Source organism: Oreochromis niloticus, linkage group LG10 (assembly GCF_001858045.2).
Source record: "Oreochromis niloticus isolate F11D_XX linkage group LG10, O_niloticus_UMD_NMBU, whole genome shotgun sequence".
Taxonomy (NCBI): Eukaryota; Metazoa; Chordata; class Actinopteri; order Cichliformes; family Cichlidae; genus Oreochromis; species Oreochromis niloticus.
In genome coordinates this window covers 23,576,612-23,602,140 of record NC_031975.2, presented here as the reverse complement: position 1 = coordinate 23,602,140, position 25,529 = coordinate 23,576,612, and the positions used below count along the sequence as shown (strand labels likewise).

General features: G+C 39.7%; 1 protein-coding gene across 1 annotated transcript; it reads right to left on the bottom strand.

Moving 5' to 3' along the window:
* Positions 1-236: 236 nt before the first annotated feature.
* On the bottom strand, positions 237-13,973 carry LOC100700303 (uncharacterized). The gene is made up of 14 exons (XM_003451448.5): positions 13,802-13,973; positions 12,987-13,110; positions 12,424-12,530; positions 12,242-12,338; positions 12,025-12,101; positions 10,825-10,982; positions 10,611-10,731; positions 6,897-6,998; positions 5,560-5,683; positions 4,789-4,895; positions 4,478-4,574; positions 4,288-4,364; positions 594-751; positions 237-450 (listed from the first exon to the last, which is right to left on the bottom strand). Exons 1-14 carry the CDS (start codon positions 13,892-13,894, stop codon positions 318-320), a joined length of 1,575 nt encoding a protein of 524 aa, XP_003451496.2. The 5' UTR covers positions 13,895-13,973; the 3' UTR covers positions 237-317.
* Positions 13,974-25,529: the final 11,556 nt, after the last annotated feature.

Below are 25,529 nucleotides of genomic sequence, written 5' to 3'. Positions count from 1 at the left end.
GTTCAGGCTCAGGTGGGCAGGGCAGGAGTGTCAGATATGAGTGCATCCTCCCTTTTGCCGTGGCAAATCGATGTCACACGAGCACTGCTGCACTTTCTGAGAATGGACTAGAATCATAAATGGGATTGTAATCTAGCAGAGCAGGTGCAGTTTTGGTCTCTTAGATAACCTTTTTCTACTTTTGTCAGATTTCCAGTTGGTTACAGCAGTTTAAATAAAGACACAAGAAATCATGGTTGAAAGTTTTTTTTTTTTTTTTATTATTCACATATCTGCTACATACTTAAGGAATGATATCAGACATCGACATGATGGTTTCAAGGTTTATTGGTGCTACTTAGTGATGGAAAAGGGAAATAACCTTTCCTTTCTGTGGACACCATGAAGGCCTCTCCATTTTTGGTCTCATCTGTCACCAGCTCAAGGATGCACTCTGCTACCTCAGGTGTACTGAATCAAAAAGGTACAGTGACATCAGTGAATATGCATGTATGCATTATTATATGAAGTTATACAGATGGAGCAGAGAAACAAAATGTCGATGTTGTAAGGTTTACGACAGCTTTAACAAGAAACAGAAGAAAATTACTCACTTTAACACCCCAAGCTTTTCCACAAGCTGGTTGGCTACACCCTCCAGGTGGGCAAATTGTCCCAGGTTGTGTTTGATTGTCGTAAAAAGTTCGGTTTCAACAAAACTTGGACAAAGAGCGTTGACCCGTATTCCATAGTTTGATGCTGCAGAGGCAGCCTAGTAAAAAGAAAAATTCACATAATTAGCCTTCTTGAGTTAAGTAAAGCATAGCACAGGCAAAACCATTAAGTTACTATTTGTTTCTAATCGGAGGCATTAAAATAAAGTTATATGCATTTCTCAAGTGCTCAGAGCCCAATAGATGAGGACTATTTGGGCATTTGAAATTGAAAAAACAGCAGTAGGTTGAAGCTACACATAGAGTGCATGTATATGTTGATTCATAACTCTGCACTGAATGAACTTGAGCAGCAGATTTTTGGACAACCCATTGTTTTTGTCTCTAATACACCAACACAGTGGAGTTTAAACACAGCCTCCCACTTTCAGAGGCTCAAAAGTAGTAGGATAGAGTAACATTATTTTAAATTGAGGCTTTTTTTTAATACTTGAGTGATAATTCACTGCAGTTAGTGACTACCGTATTTCCCGCACTATAAGGCACACTTAAAATCCTTTAATTTTCTCAAAAAGCAACAGTGAGCCTTATAATTCGGTGCGCCTTATGTATGAATTCTGGTTGCGCTTACGGACCTCAAAACGATTTGACAGGCTTCTGGAGAACCCCAAGACATGTTGAGGAGGTGATTTAGGCATTTAAATCAGCTGTGTTGGATCAAGGACACATCTAAAACTGCACCTGTGCAGTAGACACACTGGCATCTTCATTAATATCACACTCAACTGACTGCGTTTCATCTTCCCATTGCACTGATGGGTGGACAGTTCTCAGGTGCCTGTGCATATCCTCTTCTTGCAGACTCGACACTCTGCCTATGTATTGTCAATAAAATTGTAATGGTTCCAGATTTTGCTTATTTTCTTGGTGTCACTCATTTTCACTACTATAACTTTCTAATGTGACGATGTTGAGCAGGAGGGAGAGGGAGAGAAGGAGAAAAAGAGCCAGGGGCAACAACAAGAGACAACATCATCACATTAGAAAGGTATAGTAGTGAAAATGAGTGACACCAAGAAAATAAGCAAAATCTGGAACCATTTCAATTTTATTGACAATACGTAGGCAGAGTGTCGAGTCTGCAAGAAAAGGATATCATATAGAGCAGGCTCCACAAACAACATGCACAGGCACCTGAGAATTGTCCACCCATCAGTGCAATGGGAAGATGAAACGCAGTCAGTTGAGTGTGATATTAATGAAGTGTTGCTGCTGCTGCATCAACAGGATTTGCAGTATACCACCACAACCACCTAAACCAACCCAGAGCTCTATTAGACAGTTTTTGCAGAAGTCTGTGACAAAACCAATAGTTGGTTTTGTATTTTATAATTTATTTTATGTGGAGTGCATAAATAAAAGCATATTTATATAATAAACATATATAAATAAAAAACAAATTTTTTATATTATTAATTCATTTTGTGCATAATTTTATATTGTTGTTGATAATAAATTAATTAAAGCAACAAAACAACCTGAAGAGCCGGTTGGGAGCCGAAAGAGCCAGTTCTCTAAAAAGAGCCAGAATTCCCATCACTATAATGTTTGCCTCCTTCACTTGTGTCAACATATAATTGGACGTCACATTGAGAGTTTGCAAGAAATGTTAAAATCCACTTTGTTGGTGTATAGAAGAAAAGCTCTTATCGTCCATACAGGTCACTTTAATAATAAATGCATAACTGTGTTCTATCAGATGAATGACTCAACAACATAGCTCTAAGGCTTTCTGTGCAGGGGGGGTCGTATTTTGAGGAAGGATTTCAAAATAACATAATGACACTGCCTTGACAATTGCTGGTACAACTAATTTGCAATGACACTTTCTTTTTTGTGTGGTTAGTCACATATATGGTGATGGATGTCTTCATTTAGCTTGTGCTTATTCTAATGAAGTACCATCTGGCAGCACACCAACACACCAGTGTACAACTGGTTTTACGTATAACTAAATCACCCAGTCTTCAATAATATCACAGGAACACTAACAAAAAAAATAGCTGCTGTAAATGATTTCTTTGAACATTTCATAATTCTCTTTTAATCTAATGTATTTTATAAAACTGGTATTAGACCTACTGAACCAAGGTGCTGCCATTTTAATTCAATGGAAGAGAATAGCTTTATTGCCACTGTAAGCAGAACAAATAACAATTTAAGAGTGCAGCTGCAATATGGTGTTTAAATTAGAGTATAAAACTGCAAAACAACACTAATGATACAATAGCATAAATAAACTCCAACTATCCAGAGAGCAGCACAATAGCAGCAATAGTCTGTTACCACTGCAGTCATTGGTCAGTGCGTGCAAGTGTTATATTAAGAGCAGTCTCTTATAATGTTTTGTGCTCTTTTGAAGTATCGAATGATATTTTAATAACGAGTTTGGACACTTATTTAAACTTTCACAGTTTTCAAGATTAATAAGTTATGTCTGCTGTCCTTAGCACCAAACAGGTTGAAAAAGCTGTGAGGCTGTAAACACTTTAAGAGGCTAATATCAGTTGTGTGTGTTTTATTGGATTTGTTATCCAACAGAAAAAAAATCCCCCAGCAGAGTAATCATTGTTAACTCCTTTGCACTGTTGTTTGCTAAGACACATTACACAATATCCTAATATGATAATAATACACATTTTCTGAGAGGGCAAGTTGGTACTTGCCCTGCAAAAATGTAGCTTTGCAAGTACTACCAGTAAAGATTAGCTTGTAACTTTATCGTCAGACCTTCTTCAGAACTTCTTAATGACTAAAGGAGCATTCACACATGCTGTCACGCTCCTGAGTGTTGGACCTTGAGTTTTTGCTAAATTTTAAAATCGTGTTGATTATTTGATGCCGTTTCATTCTTAGTTTGTTTGTTGTTTATATCTGATTTTCAGCACTGTTTGTAGTTTACATCCCTGAGTTAGTTGGACTTGACTAGTTCCAGCTGTTTCTTGTTACCCAGCTGTTTCAACTCATCAGTTAATGCTCAGTTCTAAATAGTTATGTCCTTTTATTACATTGTTGCCAAGTTGCACTGTGTTCTGCCTGCTTTATGCGTTTCTTAGGTTTTGGTTCTCGTTTTTCTGAACTTTTGTAGGACTTTTTTTTGTTTTGGGGGTTTTGTGTGTTACAAATATATGTCTCACCTCTTCTCATTTAATTCTGCCTCATGTCATCTTTGCATTTGTCTTCTCACCTCTGCATACTCAATTATATGACGCATATGAGTTGCGTCTATGTGTAGTTGAAGGCTGTTCAACTATCAGCTATGCTGCGACAGAAACAACCACAACTCACTAGGCTAGCTACCCCTCTCTAACTTAGATCATAAGAAACAGTGATTAATCACCACCCCGATCAAATTTTTGATAAACTCCACCATTTTGACACAATGACAGGCCACACCAAAAACCACCCTGCACTTTCAGATGTTTCCATAATGTGATTACTTAATACAAAAAAAAACTAAGGCAAAACTTGCATCACGCATGCATGTTCATAGAGACTGCTAGCTAGCATATCACAAGGCAAACAAATATCGTCTCGATGTTCTTGAACAATATCACGAGGAAACCTTTCTTACCGCAACGGCTCGAGTAAATCCGATCACTCCGTGCTTGGTAGCCGTATAGACAGGACAGGTAAGCAAAGGGCCCAGACCTGTAGGACGGGTTGTATCAATCATTGTAAAACATTAAAGTTTAAACATGAATTTCATGACTTCTAACACTCTTGTCTGTGATCTCTCCAAGTTTTCACTAAACAGTATTTACCTGCCATAGATGCTACGTTGACGATGACCCCTCCTCGACCTCCATTCGTCTTGCGCATGTGCTCCAGCCCCAGGTAAGTCCCCCTAATAACACCCGCCTACAACACAAACTTTATATTTGGCGAAAATCTTTCAACTGTCTATGAACACTTGCCTGCATATAAAATGTTGTGAAATGAATAACAGGAATATTATTGTGACATTATTATGTCAGACCAATAACTGTCCTAAATGTCTCTCTGAAATCTTCAGCAATTAATCCACTGGAGACAGAGCAAATCTAACACGTCTGTTGTGCTTTCAGCTTCTTACGAGATTTATGGAGACCATATCCCGCCACTTTTCCTCATTCAAGATGCCGGCATTGTTGCACAAGATGTCGATTCCTCCAAAGGTCTCTGCAGCTTTCTGAAAGGCAGCTGAGAGAGTTTACAGGAGTCACTTAATTTTACAAGAGTCACTTCACAACTATGCTGACCTTTCCCACCCACCTTTACAGGGTTAGGCTTATTCATAAACTGGCAACCCCGAGACATTTTTTGAGATTAGGATAGGTTTTATGGATAATTGGCATGGGAAATGTCATGATAAAGACCGGCAGTTTTTTTTGTTTTTTTGTTTTTTTTACATGTAAACATTCCGTTCTAAACAATGCTAGGAAATATTAAATGTTCCTGTATATTCCCACACAATATAATCTGACTCAAATGTTCCTCTGAGCTCTGAGGAAACAAAACAAGCCCGTGCTTTTCTTCTCTCCCTTGTACCCACAGTTTCAGACCTCATTGACCTCATTCTACTCTGCTTTCATTGAGTGTGGATTTCCAGCTGCAATCAAATGCCACTGGCATGACTCAAGACAAAACGTCCCCAGATTTTGGAAACTTCCTTTCATCTGGTAAACATCTGCCGCCTGGAACACATACTACGAAATCACAGAGCGTTTGATCAGTTTCATGTGTTTCGACAGTTGTTTACTTCAGGACGAGGCGGTGACCCGTTTACTTTAGCACTTCCAGCTGTTTCCCCCTTTTCGGTACCTCCACCATTCACAATTTGTTTTTCCAGGTTTGTGTGCATTACCTTTGAACTCCTCATCTGATTCAACATTGCAGCTCAGGAACAGGGCGCGGTCTGCTCCATACTCTTTATTCAGGTCTTTAACTAGATTCTCTCCTTCAACTTTATTCACGTCCAGGACGGCAACCTATTAACAAGAAGGTTCAAGGGCCAAGGTTCAAGGTTCAAGGTTCACATGCACAGTTATACAAGTATAACACACAGTGAAATGTAACCTGACACGCTCCTCGATTTGTGCAAAAGGAGGGGGGGAGGAAGAACATTAGGTGAATGTGCAGTAGTAGCATGTATGCAGCAAGCAGGTGAATTCTGTACATTAAGTGAATTAAATAAGAATAGACAATCTGACTATTTTACAAAATAGACAATATGAACATATTTAAAATTAAAGGAATTTGAAATGTACATTGTGCCGGTGGGCACAATGAAGGAGAGATCAGCTGTCAGTTTGTTAGGTACACAACTAGGCTACTTTAGTTTTGCCATAAGAAGCTGCACTCGAAATATTTTCTTACATAATAAAGGCCTTACCACGTCAGCTCTTCAAACAGGAGTTATCATGTCACATGAGTGTCCCCTCTTCATGTGTCTTATTTTATTTTCTCCATAAAACTTAATATTTTGCCCACTTTTCATCCACACCCAACCTTTATGAACTAAAAATACATAAACTACAACGGCATAACAAATGCAGCGCTGACACAAAAACAGACACGGCAGGTGGATTTCCACATTTAATCTAAGATAAGGATTAAGATTAAACTTGGCAGCTTTGCAAGGTGTTTATGTTTTTAAGTAAAGGACACACCTACATGTTCAGACACCCCTTAAATATACAGGCTCTTGCTGACTCCATCGCCAGCTGCTCTCTGTCCCACAGGCTGATTAAAAACTTCTTGGCTGTGAGGCATGAACAACCAAAAACACAATATAAAAGAAAACAGCAACAAAAAAAGGGAAAAAAAAAACTTAATTAAATAAAAAGAGAGACGTGTGCAACAGGTGAATTTCCACATTTAGTCATGGATTACATGCTGTTAGTCAAGTGTTACAGTTTATGTGTCACATTTTGGCATTATGTCAACAGCTTGGCAACTCTTCGAGGGTTGTTTTGTTTTTTTGTTTTTCCAACTAAAGGGTGCCGGTAAATGTAAATTAATATTTTCTACACCACTGTTTAAAACAAGCGCACACATATAATCTCCCTCTCTCTCACTCACTCACTCACTCACTCACACACACACACACACACACACACACACACACACACACACACACACACACACACACACACACACACACAAGAAAGAAAGAAATCCAAATCCGAGCTTAATGTCTACCTTGGCACCGTTTTTCAGAAGAATCTCCGTTATCGCTTTTCCTATTCCCATCGCCGCTCCTGTCACTATCGCAGTTTTACCGTCCAGAGCCATTTCAGCTGTTTATTAAGACGAGCCAGGAGGTGGTCAGCTTCCGTACACACTCAAAGAACTGAGAGTATGTTAAATAGAGAGAAGTTGATCGCTATTTTAATCTGCCCATCTGTCGCCGCCCACCAGGAAGACGCGCGGGGCTTCAAACGTGTGGCAACCGTGCGAAGGTTGAGTGAGAGACTGGAGGCGGTCAGAGTGTGAGGATAGTCAGATTAGATGCACAGTTAATGTGCATTCATCCCAACTGTGCAAAAACTCTTCTCGCGGTCATTTTTCGATGGTGCGTGCAGCAGGGGCGTACCCAGAGGGGGGTCGTGGTTGATACCACTAGAGCAGGGGTGTCGAACTCCAGGCCTCGAGGGCCGGTGTCCTGCAGGTTTTAGATCTCACCCTGGGTCAACACACCTGAATCAAATGATTAGTTCATTACCAGACCTCTGGAGAACTTCAAGACATGTTGAGGAGGTAATTTAGCCATTTAAATCAGCTGTGTTGGAACAAGGGCACATCTAAAGCCTGCAGGATACTGGCCCTTGAGGCCAGGAGTTCGACACCTGTGCACTAGAGAGTACAGTTATTTTACAACCCCCAATGCCACTGGATGAAACACATGGATAGGATCAGTGATTAGTCATGTTACCAGACAACTGTGCGTGGTGTCATTACACTCTCAGGAGACAATTTAGTGGAAAGCTCCTTTGTACATCCTTTTTACACTGACAACTGCATACCTCACTTGTCTTCATTTACTTATTTTGTACTTATTTATTTATCTTTCACTATTTTTTATCCTTATTTTTACCTTATTTATCTTGTTCCTTCAGCCCTACCCAACTTGGCATTTGTGTATGGACAGCAAAGGAAGAATTTCATTGCACAGAGAAATGCTATTTCTTCTGTGCACATGACAATAAACACTTTGAATCTTGGATCTTTGAAGTATATTTTAAGTATTGATGTATGGTTTCATAATGCTTGAAGGGGTATTAGGGCCACATTAAGAAAAAACAAAATATTACTGACCATTTTGAGAATAAAGTCAAAATTTCAAGAATAAAGTCATAATTCTAGGCAGCTTTATCAAATGTACAAAATGCCTCGTATAGATGACTTAATTAAACAAATTGATCAGCCATCTTGTGATACAACGTACATCCCCGATAACCTCGGCTCTGTTCACTACGCGCCATTTCATTTTGTACAAATCCACTCTTCGGAGTTTGTGTGTTTTTCTGTTTGACCAGATGCAGCTTTCTGCACCATCTTTTCAACGTCCTTATACGGATCACCAGCTGTGTTAATGTGGTAAAAGAGAAACCATTTCCTTCCTTGTTACTAAAACCGATTCTGAAGTACGAGTTCACGAAGTCGGAGGATATACCAACCGTAGCAGTTTGTCTTGAAACAAAAAACTGTAATCAGTCAACTTTTTTCTCAAAATAGATTTCCAACTTTATTCTCAAAGTGATTAATAATGTATATATTTTTTTATTAATTAATGTATTTATTTATTTTAATGTGGGCCTACAACTCCATCATAGGGGCGTGCCCAGAGGGGGGTCATGGGTGACACCAGTTTGCCTGAAGTGACTGCTCCAGCATCACTGTCCCTGGAGAGGAGTACTGTTAATCTTACTACCCCCAATATAACTGGATAATACACATGGATAGGACCAGCGATTAGTCATGTTACGAGAATAGTCTGCCTTGTGTCATTACACTCTCAGGAGACAATTAAATGTGAGTACATTTTGAGTATTGTGTGTCCATCCACTGCAGTAACCCCTTACAAACAAGGAGTAAACATGAGCAGATTGATCCAAATATCAATAGTATCGATGCCAATGCTGGTGTGGGTATCTGATTGATACTAGCCTGATAGGATCAATACTGGTAACTGTCACATCTGTCTGATTTTTAGCCTGCAACTCATTGAAACTAAAGAAAGTTGATTCAAAGTCCGAGAAACGCACATTTACAAAAACAACTGAAGTACATGAAAACCTGAAACCTGTTTTGTTGCATTAAGTAATTACTGTGGAAAATAAAAATGTGTTCTGAATTTCTAAATTGATGATAATTTGTCTCATAAATCGTGACACACTATATTTTAAAATCAGCAATATACTAAGTAATTAAAGCTTTAGCATTAATGGTACAGAGTACTTCTTCTTAAGCCGACCCCTAAAGGAAGCAGCTGAAAGACAAAGTACTCAATACCATCAAAAAGCTTTAATTACTTAGTAACTCACTGATTTTTAAACATAAATCTACTAATATGACGAAGTGTTATGGATAAATCTGCCCAGCACCAATGTGACATATGAATGATTAATGTATACTCGTACTTTGAAACTTAAACTTTTGTACCATTAGTAATAGCAAGTGTTTAAGTACATCTTTGTTTTAGGCTCTTGCACATGTAATACCAATTGTAGGCTCGGGGGCTCCTCATCAGTTCTCTACATTGTGCTGATTTTCGGTCAAATACTGATTTTGTGACTGCTTCTCGCCGTCCTCATTTCACTCGTAGCCTTTTCACATTAGTCCACCTTGCTGTTTAACCTTGCAGATGAAACCATTGTCTAGACATACTTCTTGTGAGTGCAGACTAGCTTCCCCTTTTAAAAAAAAAAAATCTGCTTTGTTTTGGTGACTTCCCTTTCACAGCTGACTGTGGGTGATAATTAATTCTTAATACAGAGACGTGTATCTATGTGAGATCTGACTGCTGTGCCTTCAAACATATGGTGTGATATTTTGCAATGACAATGCATTTTCCTTTGTGGCTTGTCATTTCGGGTATTGGCAGAGGAAGTTGATTTCTGTTTAGATACATTAGTTTATTCTATGCCGGTACGGTGACTGACTACATCCCTGTCAGGCATGAGTTTAAATATTTTAAATAGGGGAAAAAGAAAAAAGTTACACTGTGAGAGCTAGATACAGGTGACGCTGCATCTTTGCAGTGCCTGCAGGGCTATGATCTTGCTCTGAGCTATAGTATTCAGATGCAGTTAACATTTGGGCCAAATACTTGTTCTTGCTAGTGTGAGGCCTAGCCATATGAAATTCAGTCAAAGATTCCTTACCCTTGAGTTTCTACACTTCTGGACTCAATATTCTACTTGTGACAAGTATTTAATTTATAAAAAAAAAAAAAAAAAAAAAAAAAAAAAAAACCACACACACACCACATGTATGCCAGCATGTGGATAAAACAAAGCAATTTTAATATTGTCACCTTCTCCAAGCAAGCATTCTATGAAAGCTTCTGTCAATAAAACACTGCATTAAGACCATTTCAGCCAGGACCTGGCAATGTTTTGGAAACCTGAGTGAAATTTTGCTTCAGTGTGGTGACTCAGTGGGGCCACCAATAACGATTAGTACGAATACATCTGCTACCTTTATTGCAACACTACAAATTCAGCATGGTTTAGCAGCTCCTCCTACTGTCACGCGGTTTAAGTGTGACTCTTGTGCAACAACAATACTGAAATCTGCCAGTAGCAGGATGTTGCAGATCAAACACCCACACAGATTTTATATTTTCATCTTTTATTGCTGTACAGAAGTTTAAACTCTGGCCTGAAAGACTTGAAATATTGTCATGAGTTAATCAGTGGGTGATACTGGAAAAGTTGCATATTTCTTCTCTTTCGGGAGTACTATGAGAGCTTGTCCATTTTTGGTCTCATCGGTCACCAGCTCAAGGAAGCCCTGGACTACTTCTGCAGACCTGCATCAAGAGGTACAGTTACCATGAATATTCATGTCCACTGCAAAATACTTTTAACATAATGCAATGTGTACAGACATTTTAAAGACTCACGTTAACACGCCAAGTTTTTCTATCAGTTCCTGGTTGGCACCTGCCAAGTTGGAGAATTGTCCCAGTCTGGACTGGACAGAGGAGAAGAGGTCTGTTTGAGCGAATCCCGGGCAGAGGGCATTCATCCGTATACCATAGCCTGATGCAACTGAGGCAGCCTAGTAAGAAAAAGTTAATCTTTATATTTTGTGTAGGTCTCGATTCAATAAGGTGCTGAAAAATGGTCACAGGAGAAAGATGGTGATCGAGTCCAATTGAACAGTGAAGAGAAACTGAGCTTTGTGACCTGCATGTTCTCCTGCTAGCAGCAGCCATCAGATGATTGCCACACTGGTCAGAGGCATGACATGAACAGCAACAGTAATCATGAGCACAGTGTCAGGATATCCTCCACCCTGTTATTCCACCAGCAGGATGAACTGATGTTACGAGCAGGATGATCCATGCAAATTGTAGCTGCAGTTTTCAGTTCTTTAATACCATGCGCTTCAGTGTATGGTGCCAGTCCATTCCCCTGTGCATACCTTTGTTGCAACAAGCGCTTGGTGGAATTCCTGTTGCCATAATGTTAGTTGCCATCGTGTTAGTCTGGTCATTCTGACCTAGCATTACGCTCACAACTGATGCTTGCTGATTTTTTTTTTCCCCCCCAGACCATTTTATGTAAACCAGGGGTCCCCAATCCCAGTCCATGAGGGCCGGTGTCCCTGCAGGTTTTAGATCTCACCCTGGGTCAACACACCTGAATCACATGATTAGTTCATTACCAGGTCTTTGGAGAGCTTCAAGACATGTTGAGGTGGTAATTTATACATTTAAATCAGATGTGTCTTTGACCTGTCACAGCTAAAACCTGCAGGGACACCAGCCCTCGTGGACTGGGGACCCCTAATGTAAACCCTAAAGTGTGAACTACTTGGATTTTTCCAGCAGTTTGAGTACTCAAAACCTCCATGCCATGTTTAAAATCACTTGAATCATCTTTCTTTTGATGCCTGTTTGAGCCTCAAGTCATATTGACCCAGTCAAGTTTTACTGGCTGATTAGACTATGTGTTAATGAGCAGTTAAACATGCAAGTTATAGCAGTGGCACAGACGCTCTAGTAGCCAATGACCCCAACATGCAGCTTACACTGACTATCCAGACTGTACAAACAAATTGAAACTGATTTTTCCTGAAATGGTGTCAGTTTCCTTACCGCAAATGCTCGAGTAAACCCAACCACTCCATGCTTGGTGGCTGTATACACAGGGCAGCAAGACAGGAGGCCAATACCTGTAGGATGGGTTGCAGTTCAATTTCAACTCAAGTTTTCCTTTAGCAGTCCTGATAGTTCAGGCTGTTCATGATTTCAAATGAAGTGATTAGCATGCATGAAATGGTCCTTTTAGACACAAATACAGTTTTTTTTTTACCTGCTATGGATGCCACATTGACGATGACCCCTCCACGACCCCCGGTCAGCTTGTTCATGTGCTCGATAACCAGGTAAGCCCCCCTAATACAGCCAGCCTACGACAAAAGGCATCCATGACATTTGCAATCTCTTGCATATGTGATGTTGAGTAGCTCAATATGGAATGTGAGTGTTTCTTACAAGGTTGATGCCAATAGTTTTCTCCCACATGATCTCATTGAAGATGCCAGCATTGTTGACCAGGATGTCAATTCCACCAAAGGTTTCTACAGTTTTCTGAAAGGCAGCTTGAGACACCACAGGAATAACAGTCCTTTCAACACCAAGTGACAAAATTCAAGCCAATAAAAAGAAATTCATCTCTGGCTGTTTATTGGGAACTACAAGAACTGATGCAGCATTCCGATTCATGAAGCAGCTTTAAGGTAGACTACAGAAGCATGGCAACTACTCCCTCAGGAATCTGATCCGCTTTATTAGCAGCATCTGCATTAGCAAAACCCTTGTGCTCTGGTAAAGCTCTGTTGGCTCATTGACTCCCACATGAACAGCCATTAATTTCTCATGGACTGAAGCTCCAGCTGCTGATAACGGCCCAGACTGTGACTCAAGCTGGTGAGTTTGTTTGATAAAAGTTTGCTGACTGGAACAAACTGAATCTACAAGTATTTGAAGGAAAGCAGATTATAAACACATCCAAGCCTTTGCCCCCACATTTACATTTTGTGGTGTATGCATGTTACCTTTGATCTCCTCTCCTGACTCTACGTTGCACAGCAGGAACAGGACTCTGTCTGGTCCATGCTCTTTGTTCAGGGTTTCAACTAAACTCTGTCCTGCAGCTTCATTCATGTCCAGGATGGCCACCTATATATGCAGGACAACACATTTGGCATTTTGTTTTTGGTCACATCCTGCAGTAAAATGTTATGATTTACCCCCATGAAGGGTTTTTAGGCAAACACACTAAAGGAGGAGCTCAGGAACCTGTTTCTTTCCCATCCCTCTTCGGTGAGGATGAAAATTTCATTTTGATTCATCAGATAGACCCTTCCTTGGTCCATTCTTGCAAATACAACCCTAAAAATAAGTTACATTCCATTACTTAAAGTTTAAAACCATAAATGTTACCATTTTTAGTGAGAGATCTATAATAAATGCTATTAAATGGATAGCAAGTTTCCCCTCCAACATCCACCTTCCAACACCACAAATACAGTAATTTAGTGGGCAACCAACTTCATACCAGGGGGATTAACTGAAGGCAGCTTAATAAAAGGATGCAGTTCAAATCAGACTCATTCATCCTGACTTAACCTGTATTTGCTTCCAAACTCCAAATAGGCCAAGCAGTAGTTTACTTAAAGTATTTGATTTTAGTCACATATGACCAGTAAAAACAAACTTATCTACTCTGGCACAGTTACATGCTCACATTCATCACCACAAATCGACTCATCTATCACAGGAAAAAAAAGAAAAGAAAAAAAGTATTCAACCTCAGCACTTCAAAATGTGAAGCACAAGAAGGATCTCCACATCTGAACTCAAACACTACCTTGGCACCATTTTGCAGAAGAAGTTCAGCTATTGATCTTCCTATTCCCATTGCAGCTCCGGTCACTACTGCAGTTTTACCATTGAGAGCCATTTCAGCTGTTTCACGAGAGGAGACCTAGAGGAGATTTACAAGAAAATGGGAAAATGTTAAGCAGAGAGAAGTTGTGTGTTTTTATATGTCGCTGGTCATCAGGAAGCCATACAATTTCAAGCTGGTTCGAATACAGGGAGAGGCAATCAGAGTAAGTGAGTGCACCTGTAGGAGGTGTGGCTCTGCTGACTGAAGCTTGGCCCAACTCAATAAAACATCATTTGCCCTCATTTATTGAAGCTATGTTTTCTTTGCAGGCAACAGCAACTGTTTCTCAGACTTACTGAAGTGGAAACAGTCTAACTTAGTACGATGTCTTTGATACAGGCAACACAAATAAGTTAAATATTTTGGGCTAAATCCATCACGATAAGTCACTGTTCAGTTTGACCAATGAAATACTTTGGAAATGTTTGAAATCTATTTTGACCTGACGTTCATAAATCTCTGAATCCCCACAGCCGTTAGTGGCGCTGTATGTGGCCAGCAGATGGAGGTATGGAGCTGTGCAACTTTGTAGCCAATGTCTCTGATCTACTGTCAGAAAAGTGAATGAGAACGTCAAACACACCTGATTTTCAGCTTTTTTCTGCTTTTACCTAATGTTTTTTTTGTTTGTTTGTTTTATTTAAGGAGAGTAGAATAATGTAAAGTTGTTGTTTTTTTAAAATCACAATTTAAGTGTTTTTTCTGAGGCCTTCAAGTGGCAAATCCAATTAGTCACATATCTACATGCATTCAAATAAACAGCCTAAAGTTTTTCTTAGGAAGGAGTTTGAGCAGCAGTGTTATCAGCTGGTCCAGATAGCTGAGCCCACTTGACCGATATGATACTCCACTGGCTGGCTCAAATACTCCATATGCTGACTTTAATATTTAGGCATTAATGAAGCATTTAATAAAAGAAATGCTGATGAGTCAGACTGATCCATTAACAGAGGTTCCAGCACAACTAAAGCCTGGTTATCCCAAAGTTAGCTTCTAGCAGGTCATAGGCTGAAAGCCTGAGACTCTTTGTGGGGCCTGAGAAAGAATGAAGTTAAATTCAATCCCAAATCTGATACTAAGTCAGAGCGGTGAGGCAAGACCAGCAGCACTCTGAGCTAACACGGATGTTAAAGCTCCTTAATATGAACAAGTGTGGAACAAACTGCAGGGGAAAGCATCTGGCATGCAGTCTGTAGGGGTCTGGAAAAACTTTCCACTACAAACAGAACTTATTATGAGGAGTCACGATGAGTCACTGATTAGATTTTTAGGTGTAATGGTCAATGAAGCTGGATGCTTTCTTGCTAATTTAGCTGCTTTTTATTGCATTTACTGTTCCTCTGCCGCTATGCAGGAGACACAGGAGTGGTTATTGTCATCAAAGGTCAAGAAGCTGTTTAGATTTATTCAGTGCCAGGCAGAGAAAGCAGGTTTAAGCACGTATGATATTATGCATATACAGTGTATTAATCATACTTATAAATACCGAGCCAGATACTGAGCTGTGTGTGTGTGTGTGTGTGTGTGTGTGTGTGTGTGTGTGTGTGTGTGTGTGTGTGTGTGTGTGTGTGTGTGTGCACGTGTGTGTGCACGTGCTCAGGACACATATTGCTTAAAGGGTTTTGAGCATAAACATACACAGCAAGACTGTGCAAGTTGACTATAACTGTAGAACTCACTGTGTGGGCTTCTGGCCAAATATTTCTGTCACAATCGCTCCAAATGTACAGAAAGTATTGCAACAGAAGCAGCGCATTGCTCACACTTGATGCTGATAACGATGATGATGCTTAGCGCTTGAAATATTTTCTCTTTTTCGTTCAGCCCATTAAGCAGGAAGGTCAGTAGCCGATACAGTTTTATGAACTGCATCACTTTTGTTTTTGCAGCTCCAGCGACACACATAATTGCTGTTAGGGCAGGGTGGGAACCTCAAGTATTAATGCGATGTGACTCAACAGTCTTTCTGAACTGAACAGCAGCTCAAAGAAAGCAGTTTTTACAGCATGGATACTCTGCATCCTTGTGTCAGTGAGGTATGCGCTTTTTTAGGAATTTAAGTGACCTAGTAATGTCATTAATGACCCCATTATATAAGAATACTTTTGACACGTCTCTGTTTCATATATCTATGATAGATATTCTAAAATGTTCTAATGAAATGCTTCTGGTTTTCAATCATTTTATGCAAAAAGGAGTTTTTAAAAGAAGCCTGGAACTGGAAACAGCTGAAAACCAGCATCACTCTCCACACTGAAGTAGGTTTCACATCACAGACGAAGAAGAAGTCCCTGCTCCAAAACTGGCACCATCAAGCTCGACTGAAATTTGCAGCTGCCCACGTAGACGAGCCAAATGTGGATTAAAGGTGAAGCTTTCAAAACTTGTAGAACTATGCCAACTGTCAAGGGTCACGCTGGTAGCTGTGGCACTCTGTTAAAGGTAAAGCCATTAAAATAATTTCTGTTTTTTTGTTGAATTTCTTCGCTACCTTTCTTCGTGGACTACCTCCACATTCTTCAACATCACCTCAGATCAACAGCTAGATGGTTGAAACTTGAACACATCTGGGTGCTCCAACAGGACGATGATCCCAAACGCACATCAAAACTGGATTTGGAACAGATAAAGCAGGCTAACATCAAGATTTTGGAATGAAAATTCTTTAATATACTTAAAAGTCGAATCTGTGCCAGGAAGCCAACCATTTTAAATTAACTCTGATAATCTGCCAAGAAAAGTGGTCAAATATCCAGCCAGAATTATGCCAGCCGCGTGTTGATGGCTACTAAAAGCATCTGGTCAAGAGGCTTTTCAGCTAAGGAACATTAGTGGTATTTATCATATAAGGGACATTTAACCATATATCAGTGGGAGTGTATGTACAGATTTCAATCTGTATATATACTTTTTAACCTGTGTGGATAAGAAAAACCACAAAATAAATTCAAACTTATGCACCCAGTTCTTGTTTTTTAAACTAAATGTGCATGCTGTACAGTCATTCCAAATTATTAAAAGATCAAAATTACCATGACATTCATGCCCATGATGAATATATGTAAATTTTTGACATGGCTGAACATCATAATACAGCATGTCTCATTCTGGTGTGGAGAGGTGTGCAGAGCTCTGGTGCTGAACTCCCACTAGGTGGAGCAGAGAGTTGATAGCAGCGGTGGCCACATGGTGGTTGATTCCCTGTTTCAGTGAAGTCATTTCATCAGTTTTTTGTAACCATTACCACGTGAAAGATAGCAGTTGCTTTAACATTCAGCTTCAATCTTTCACAAAAATTATAAAACATGAGTTTTATACTCATCCAGTGCTTTAAAGATGACTTTTTCTTCTTCTGTTTCTTTTTGGTAGGGTCTGCTTTATTGGCTGAACTGTAAGAAACAACAATCATGAGACCAGCACCTGATGTAAACATCAAACTTTAAGACTGACGGGGCATATTTTGCTAAACTTGCTCCACTTTTGTATTTTCAATAGTACATTCCTGTCTTTCGTCAAACCCCAGGCACACACATTGTTTGTGATATTCATTTTTGTAGCAGGAATCATTGTGTTGGGGGTTGAGCTGTCCCATTCATAAATGCCTTGTTGGACTTTAAATTTAGCACAACTGAGACTGAAAGGAGATCTAACTCTACTTTACAGGTAAACATGCAAATGTCTAATAGCATGAAATTAAGTTCATGAGCACTGTAGATTCATGATGTTTGAAAAAAGCAATAATTCTGCTCATTTTTAGAGTTTGCGATCATACTTTGGTGGGATGCTGAAATAGTGACACTAATCTTTAATGCCCGCATATTAAATTCCTCCTAAGCCTCCACCATATTATGAGTCAGGACAGTAATGGACGTAAACTGCAACTTGACTGGTGGAGGCATGCAACCGCAAGACGATAATTACAGTTTTGTCTCTCTGCTGCCGGGAGCCTTGGCGAGAGGCATAAGTGTCATATCCTTATTGCCTAAATCTTTTTTATTTTGTTTTTTTAAAAGTAAAATAGCCTTTTTTTTCAAAAAAAATTGATTTGACAGTGAAAAAGTTTCTCTTCAGTATCTTCCAATCACTGTCAGCGTAAAGCTAGCAAATCTGGGCTGTGAGTCATATCTAGAAACTGTGCTTTATTCTGTACAGAAGGTGCTCAGCACGTGTCAAGTTTTAATTAAAATAAATACACTCGACTCTGATAAGAATTCTGCCTGTCTGAACACCTTAATCAAACTTTTCAGTACCCTGCTAGCCCTGACATGAAGTCTGCTTCTGAGACAGTCTCAAAACTATTTTCCTCAGCTCGATGTGTCAGACATGTGAAAGGCCGAGTTATAAAACGACCATAAACTGTTACGAAAAAAATCCTTTCAGCTCTGCGCATTCACAAACTGGGTCCACAAAGGCCCCCCGAGCTCGTCTTGCTTACAGGGCAAATCCACCATTTAACGGCTTTCAGCTGTGATTTGCTGACCAGCTGCTGACTTGTGTTTTCATCCCAATGGCCCATTGCCATTTCACTGGTGATTACACTGCTAAAGAGCTCCAGCGAGCTGGACAATGCCAGAGAGCTTTACATGTCACCAGTGTCATCGGCCGCAAAGAATAGGCAGCCGCCGATGAACAAAATTTGAGCCTGTTTACAGTGTGAGGCCGCGATGGGGGAGGCAGGGAGCAGGGCTGCCGGTGTGTGTCTGTGTCTCTGTGTCGGTATCTACAGGAGACTGTGAGTGCAAATGCGTAGAGATTATGTGGTCTGAAGGTGTGTGGTGATTGCTGGAACTTAATAGAGTGGGGTTTTGTTGGTTTGCCAACAAAGCTAGTGGATCACACCTCACTCCTCGGTCATTCACACGTGTTTACGTGACCCTAAAAATGAGAGACAGCTTCATTCAGTTGCACAATGACCTAAAAGCCAATGAGTCAAGAAGCAGCTCCACAACAGACCTTGTGGTGGTTTGTCGACAAACTGCCATTCTGCTGTTTGTCACACACACTTTTTGCATTCATGTCTTTAAGCACACACAGCAATCGGTCAGTGTTTAATGACAGAATAAAAGCTTTAATTTTAAGTTATTAGAAGTTTTAGTTTCAGAGTCAGCGTACCCTGAAGGCAGGGTGATCAGATCTGCTGTAAAGGAAGTCGTCATGTCAGTAGTCATTGTGTCAAGGTTTCAAGCGTTTTTGCCCTGTCGGCCTTGTGATAGACTATCAACCTGCCCACAGTGTACCCCGGCTCTTGGCCAAAGTCAGCTGGGAGAGCTCCAGGTCCTCCTTTCTCATTATTTGGAGCACTGGAGAAAATTAACAGGAATGAATGAATGAATTTTTTCTGTGTGAAACTGATGACACAAACTGTGTTTTATTTTTTGATTTTTAAATACAAACTTAGATTAAATCACTCGCAGCTATTATTGGGACATGTATGGTTTGATCCTGGGGACGGGAAAACTTGAGAATGAAAGCAACATAATGAAAAGGAACTGGACCTGTGGTCAGGTTATAATATGCTCAGCATTCTCCAAAGTCAGTGCCTTCCTCAATCTTTTCAGTCAGCTACGTCGCTGCTCCTAACTGCGTTACTCCTAATGTAACTTTTTTAACAATGTGGAAATACATGTTAGAGATTTAACCATGTTGGATGTTTCAGACAGATGCCAGTACCAGTGTCACAGAGAAAAACACCTCCAGTATTCATATATCTGGTCGATATTCCTCGTGGTGTTTTAGAACAACATGTTAAGAGTTGCATTGCACAAGGAAAAATATAGCTTGATTGTATGTTATCGCCCAGGATGTATTTAACAAACTACTTAGAAACTTGTAAACCGTGCATTCAGATCCACTTCACCACGAAAACAATGCCAAATTTATAGACGATAAACCTAAAAATGTTCCTTTTTTGGCATTTTTTTCTGCATTTTGTTATGTTAAATTTAAAAAAAAAGTTTCTTTACTGATGCTAATCAGACAACTACTGTATGTGCCAACATCAGTATAACTGTGATAGATCACTGCTAATGCTAATAGCATCCATTATAACGTGAATATAGCCATCAGACTCTAAAAGTTTGTAAAAGCTGAACTTTATAAAACATATAATAAAAGCCAGAATTTAACATTCTAACTACACATCGACCAATGATAAATACACTCTCCAGCCTCTTTGTCAGGTTTTGTAATCAGAATAAGGAAGAAAGGTGATTAGAGTGACTTAATGATGCCAGAGGTCACTTAAATAACCACTCATATTAACGAAGGTATGCAGAAGAGCATCTCTGAATGAACCTTGAAGCAGATGAGCAACAGCGGCAGAAGACCACTGGACCAGACTGGGTACCGGTCCTGTCAGCTAAGAACAGGAACCTGAGGCTATTTGCAGAGGATTTGACAATAGCAACTTGGAAACATATTGCCTGGTCTTATGTATCTTGATATCTGCTGCAAAATTCAGATGTTAGGATCAGTATTTGGCACAAACAACATGAAAGAATGGATCCATCCTGCCTTGTATCAGCAGTTCAGGCTCATGGTGGTGTGATGGCATGGGGAATATTTTCTTGGTAAACGCTGGGCCCTTAGCACCAACTACACATTGTTTAAATGTCACAGCTTACTCAAGAACTGTTGCTGACCGTGTCCGTGTCTTCTGATAATCCACCTCGAGTCATCAAAAACCTCAGATCATCACAATGGTATCTTGAACATGACAATGCGTTCACTGTACTCGAATGGCCTCCAGAGTTACCAGATCTCAATCCAAAAGAGCACTTTTTAAAACAAGAGTTGCTCTTTTGGAATGGGAGATTCACATCATGAATGTGCAGAAATTTGTAGCAACTGTGTAAAATTGATCTATACCACAAAGAACTGAAGCAGTTCTGGAGGCAAAAAGAGGGACCAGTCCAATACAAGCATGGTGTACCTAAAAAAGTGCCCAGTGAGGGTATATGACATATTTGCCTATACTACCAAGAGAAATTCCTGCTTTCAGCTTAATGTACATGAACTGTAGCACCAAAACACATTCCCAAAATGCAAAAGAGTACACATCAAATCAAAAATCTGTACTTAACAACACTCTCATGCTGTGATCATAACACACTTAGTCAATATTTTATTGGAAATCTAAAAAAAAAAAAACTAATTAGGTAATAACAACACATAAGTAGGGCCTTTTGTTTAAAAAAATGGTCACAATGTACAGGCTGGACTCAAACGCAGAGCTCATGGGGGGGGGAAAGTTAAGTGGGTTTATTTACAAAGGATTGATGAAAATGATCTCGAGGAATAGGATTTCCAGAGGTTGAGAGTTCGGTCGCAGACAGGTCAGAGTCAAATTTCACCTCCACACATTCGTTGATCACTGTCTCTCAGGATGACATCAGGGTTTCTGTGCAGACGAGGAAACAGGTGAGTTGTAGGCGTGGAGCAAAACAGAGTCACTTTTCACTAGCATGGTAATCCAACACTCAGGCAACAACCGAACGACTTCTGTCTTACGTAGTAGCAGGATGTGCAGGAACAAAGGGCGAGAGAGGACAGGAGGACAATGACAAAACTACCATGTTACACTGCTCTGAACCAATTATGCTTTGTATGTAGTCCTGAGCACAGCTGGTGAACACAGTCACACTCAGGAAGCCACATCCCTTAACGAGCAGACTAATCCACACATTTTTGCCACATTTTGTGTATTTTGTGTATGTCTACTCAGCTGTGTGTTGTGTTGTTGTCAGGAATTGAGTAGCCCTTCAGAGACGAGAGAGAGATTAGGAGGTATCATCAACACAGGTCTGATGCTGATGTGTCACATGCTATTTTCAATCAAAACCACAAAAGCATCAGCACTGCACTGTTAAAACCTGACACAAGAAAGTGAGATTAATGACGTCAGTGTAATGATAAAATGACTGCAAAGACAATCATTTACAATTACACAGTGATTAGATATTACAGTTTCAAGAGTTGCATTGTTTACACCAGAGTCGCACAACAAAAGATAAAGAGACGCCCGGGGTGAGATTATTTTTCAGAGGCCACTGATTCTAGGGAGATGGTTCAAAGAATCGTGAATCTTTCCTCATAACTCCTTTCTTTTCAATTATCACCGCCTCCCTCATTTCATTTATAGATTCATAATATGAACTCTCTATTTTAATGTCTCAGGAGGGTCTTAGATGACCTTAGATAAGCTACTTCCTGTTTGTTTTAGATGCTGATTTCATCCAAGTTTGTTACATAACATTCATTAGGTTTTGTGCTTTATGAGATAAATTGGGAAAATGTCCACCAAGAGTTATAATTGTGATGGAAAACAAAAGGCTCCAGTGCCCCACATTAAAACCTTTGGTCATCAATTTTTATTGCTTTTCATTTGTGGAATAAGCAACATTACAGGCTGCATCCAGCTGTGTTACAGCACATTTATGTCATTCAGACACCGTTGTGTTGTTTGAATGCTGTGACATGCGACATGAGAAAGCCACTGGAATTGCACATTATTTGGCTCATATTATATTTGAAATTATATATAATTCTGTTGGAGTTCACTTTTTGTTTTTGCTAAATATTTTGACTTTTGTTGATATCTAAATGACCTAAAACAAACAAACCTCTGAATTTATGGTTGATGTCACAGTTTTGTGGTTGTTAGTAGTATCCACAATATGATCAAGTTGTATGCAGTCATGCATACTGTCCTTGTAAGACAACCAAGGGCATTTATTCAAACACAAGACTTTGTGTGTGTGTGTGTGTGTGTGTGTGTGTGTGTGTGTGTGTGTGTGTGTGTTTGTAACTGTCCGGGCATGTCGTATTTTAAAGGTACACTCAGGGTTTTTTTTAAAAAAGTTTATTTAATGGGGAAAAATGTACTCATAATTACACACTAATTAGTGTGTAATTATGTGTAATTATAATTACACACTGATTAGTGTGTAATTATATCTTCAAACAAACTGATTCATTTATGTCTGCACCTTCAGACTGAAGATGTCCAGGATCACCAAAGAAGCAAAGACTCGAAGGAAAGAGAAGTAACTACCGGCATCTTTCTCTCCTCACCTCATTCCTCGTCTCCTAAACTGAAGTCAGGGCTGTGACACACACAAACTTGCACAAAACATGCTTATTTATTCTCAGTATTGTTACAATTACTTATTGACAGCAGATTAGACATGTGGCCATCCCTTCTGCGCACAGCTGACAACAAACTGGCTAAACATCAACACAGCTAGTTATCAGCTAACATTATGTTAATGTTAGACCTGAGTGACCGAAAAATCTAATTTTCGCTCTGATGAACAGTTTGATTACATTTTCATATTGCATTAGGGTTTATTCCCTCTCATATGAAACAATTGAATTCAATTTCAATCCGATTTATTTATACAGCGCCAAATCACAACAACAGTCGTCTCAAAGCGCTTTATAAAGTAGACCCAACAATAATACATACAGATAAAAACCCAACAATCATACGACCCCCTATAAGTAAGCACTTTGGAGACAGAGACAGTGGGAGGGAAAAAACTCCCTTTTGTTAAATGTTAAATCCACTTCAAAGATAGTTTCACAAACGCTGGCTAACAGCAGCAAAGACAGTGACGCTTACTGGCAGGAAACTTCAGGATATCCTCGACAACTCATTTCAGTATTGCTGTCATCAGACAGAAGTGAGCGTCCCTGGCTCATCAACACTTAATAGTTTTACAACCTCCTGCATAGCAAATAGATGTGGACACGTATTGACAGCTGAGGTTAAGAGTGGCCTGACAGCCCACACTCACTACAGAAGAACGGCGGCCACCTTACCCAGGATTCTGCACTTTAATTGGAAGGGTTAAGAAAACAGAATTCAATTGACTGCAAGTTGCAATCTAGAGACATCTAGTGGTGAGATTTTTGCACACTGTACCTTTAATGTTGTTTATTATAAAATGTATTGCTGGAAACGTTCATATTCAACTCTATGAAAAAAGAAAGTATTTTATTAATTAACATACCTGAACACACTTTTTAAACACATTGTGTTCTGGCAGGACTAAAGCAGGAGGACTGACTTTTATGACAGTTGCATGATTATAATGTGGATAACAGCTCGAGAAAAGCAGCTGGTCCAGTTTTGTCTACCATATCCCCATTCACGTGGGAGATTTAGGTCTACATAAGCTGGTGTCTGAGGTTTCACAGTTTTGGTATCACAAATTGTTACTGGTGTACCAACTACTAACTAATACTCTTCCACTAAGCATTTATTTTTATTTTTAACTTTAAAGCATTCCCTGTGGTGAAGCACTGACTGAAAAAAACACAATAATGATGGCAGCTAAGATGAAAATTCATCCCTAATAGAGAATGTGGGAGATATTCTGATGTTAAAAATGAACCTGTAGTTGGTTTCTTTGCAGTGAGGTCACTATGCTACTGGGTCGGTTTAAATATAGCATACTATTTATGGCTATATGAATGCTGCAGAATTGGTTGTGCTAGCTTTAAAGAGACCTGCTGTCAGTTTTTATTGATCTCAGTAGTCGGGACCACCCGTTTTAAGGAAGTGCTGGAGAATGTGCGTGCAGGAATGTGATGGGTGTGAATTCATTTATATGGTTGGTGTAATTTAAATCAAACCAAACTTTTTTTCTCTCATTACTTTCTCTTGTCACAGAACTGTTTTCTCTTGCACACACCCATCATTCAAATATAGTAACCGATGCTACGCCCTTCATAATAATGCAACCATTAACAGTAGGGTAAGAGGAAGTATGTGCATGCCATGATCAGTGCTGGCTGACGGCATAGTTCTGGCTTTACTCAGAAAACACTCCAGGAATCCTGCCGGCCGTGTGCAACAGCTAAAGCTCCTGGGATCATGTGTCAAAACTTTTTATAAATGCTTTGTAACACATAACGTATGTTTTATTTTTAAACACTTTGTGAATCTGGTGAACTTGGTGTTTTGCTAGAGCTGGTGATTGCAATATATATTTGGAAAGTGGGCTTACCATCTCTTCTTTTTTCCTCCACTTTTCCAGTTTCCTCAATTTTTTTAAGCACACTGTGCACACCCAACACAGATATGTCAGTGCGTCGCCTCTGTCAGTGCACCCCAGGGTGGCTGTGGCTACAGTGTAGCTTGCCATCACCAGTGTGTGAATGTGTGTGCGAATGGGTGGATGACTAGTTGTGTAAAGCGCTTTGGGGTCCTTAGGGACTAGTAAAGCGCTATACAAATATAGGCCAGTTACCATTTATTTACCATATGTGAACTTTTGAGCTAAGAGCTCTTTGGGAATCAACTTGTTGCTTGACAAAAATACTATTTTATGCCTGCCAAACTGTGTTTTATTTGGCATTGTTCATGATGTTTTTGTGGCAAGCTGCTGGTAACAAAGTGTGTAAAAAAACAATGTAAAATTGTTTCTTTGTTAAGTTGCCTGTTGTGTAGATACAACACTGGTTTTCCTTGAGTTAGGTGCCTTTTTTGTGCTCGAATGATTCATAGGTCAGTCTTTAGTGGCTTAAGACAAAAACATTCATCTGAAAATAGTCAGGTGTAAGGAGTGGGCTGAAAAACAGCGAATGTCCAAAGAAAAACTGGCCTTCAGAGAGCCTATAGAACTATTGCTCAAGGCCAATT

Bases quoted from the DNA above. Each gene is read 5' to 3' on its own strand.
- LOC100700303 (XM_003451448.5), bottom strand. From the start codon at position 13,894: ATGGCTCTCAATGGTAAAACTGCAGTAGTGACCGGAGCTGCAATGGGA. The intron at 12,102-12,241 runs GTAAAAAAAAAA...CCCATCCTACAG, and splicing joins CAATGTGGCATCCATAGCAG to GTATTGGCCTCCTGTCTTGC. The intron at 4,575-4,788 runs GTAAGAAGCTGA...TTTGTGTTGTAG, and splicing joins ATATGGTCTCCATAAATCTC to GCGGGTGTTATTAGGGGGAC.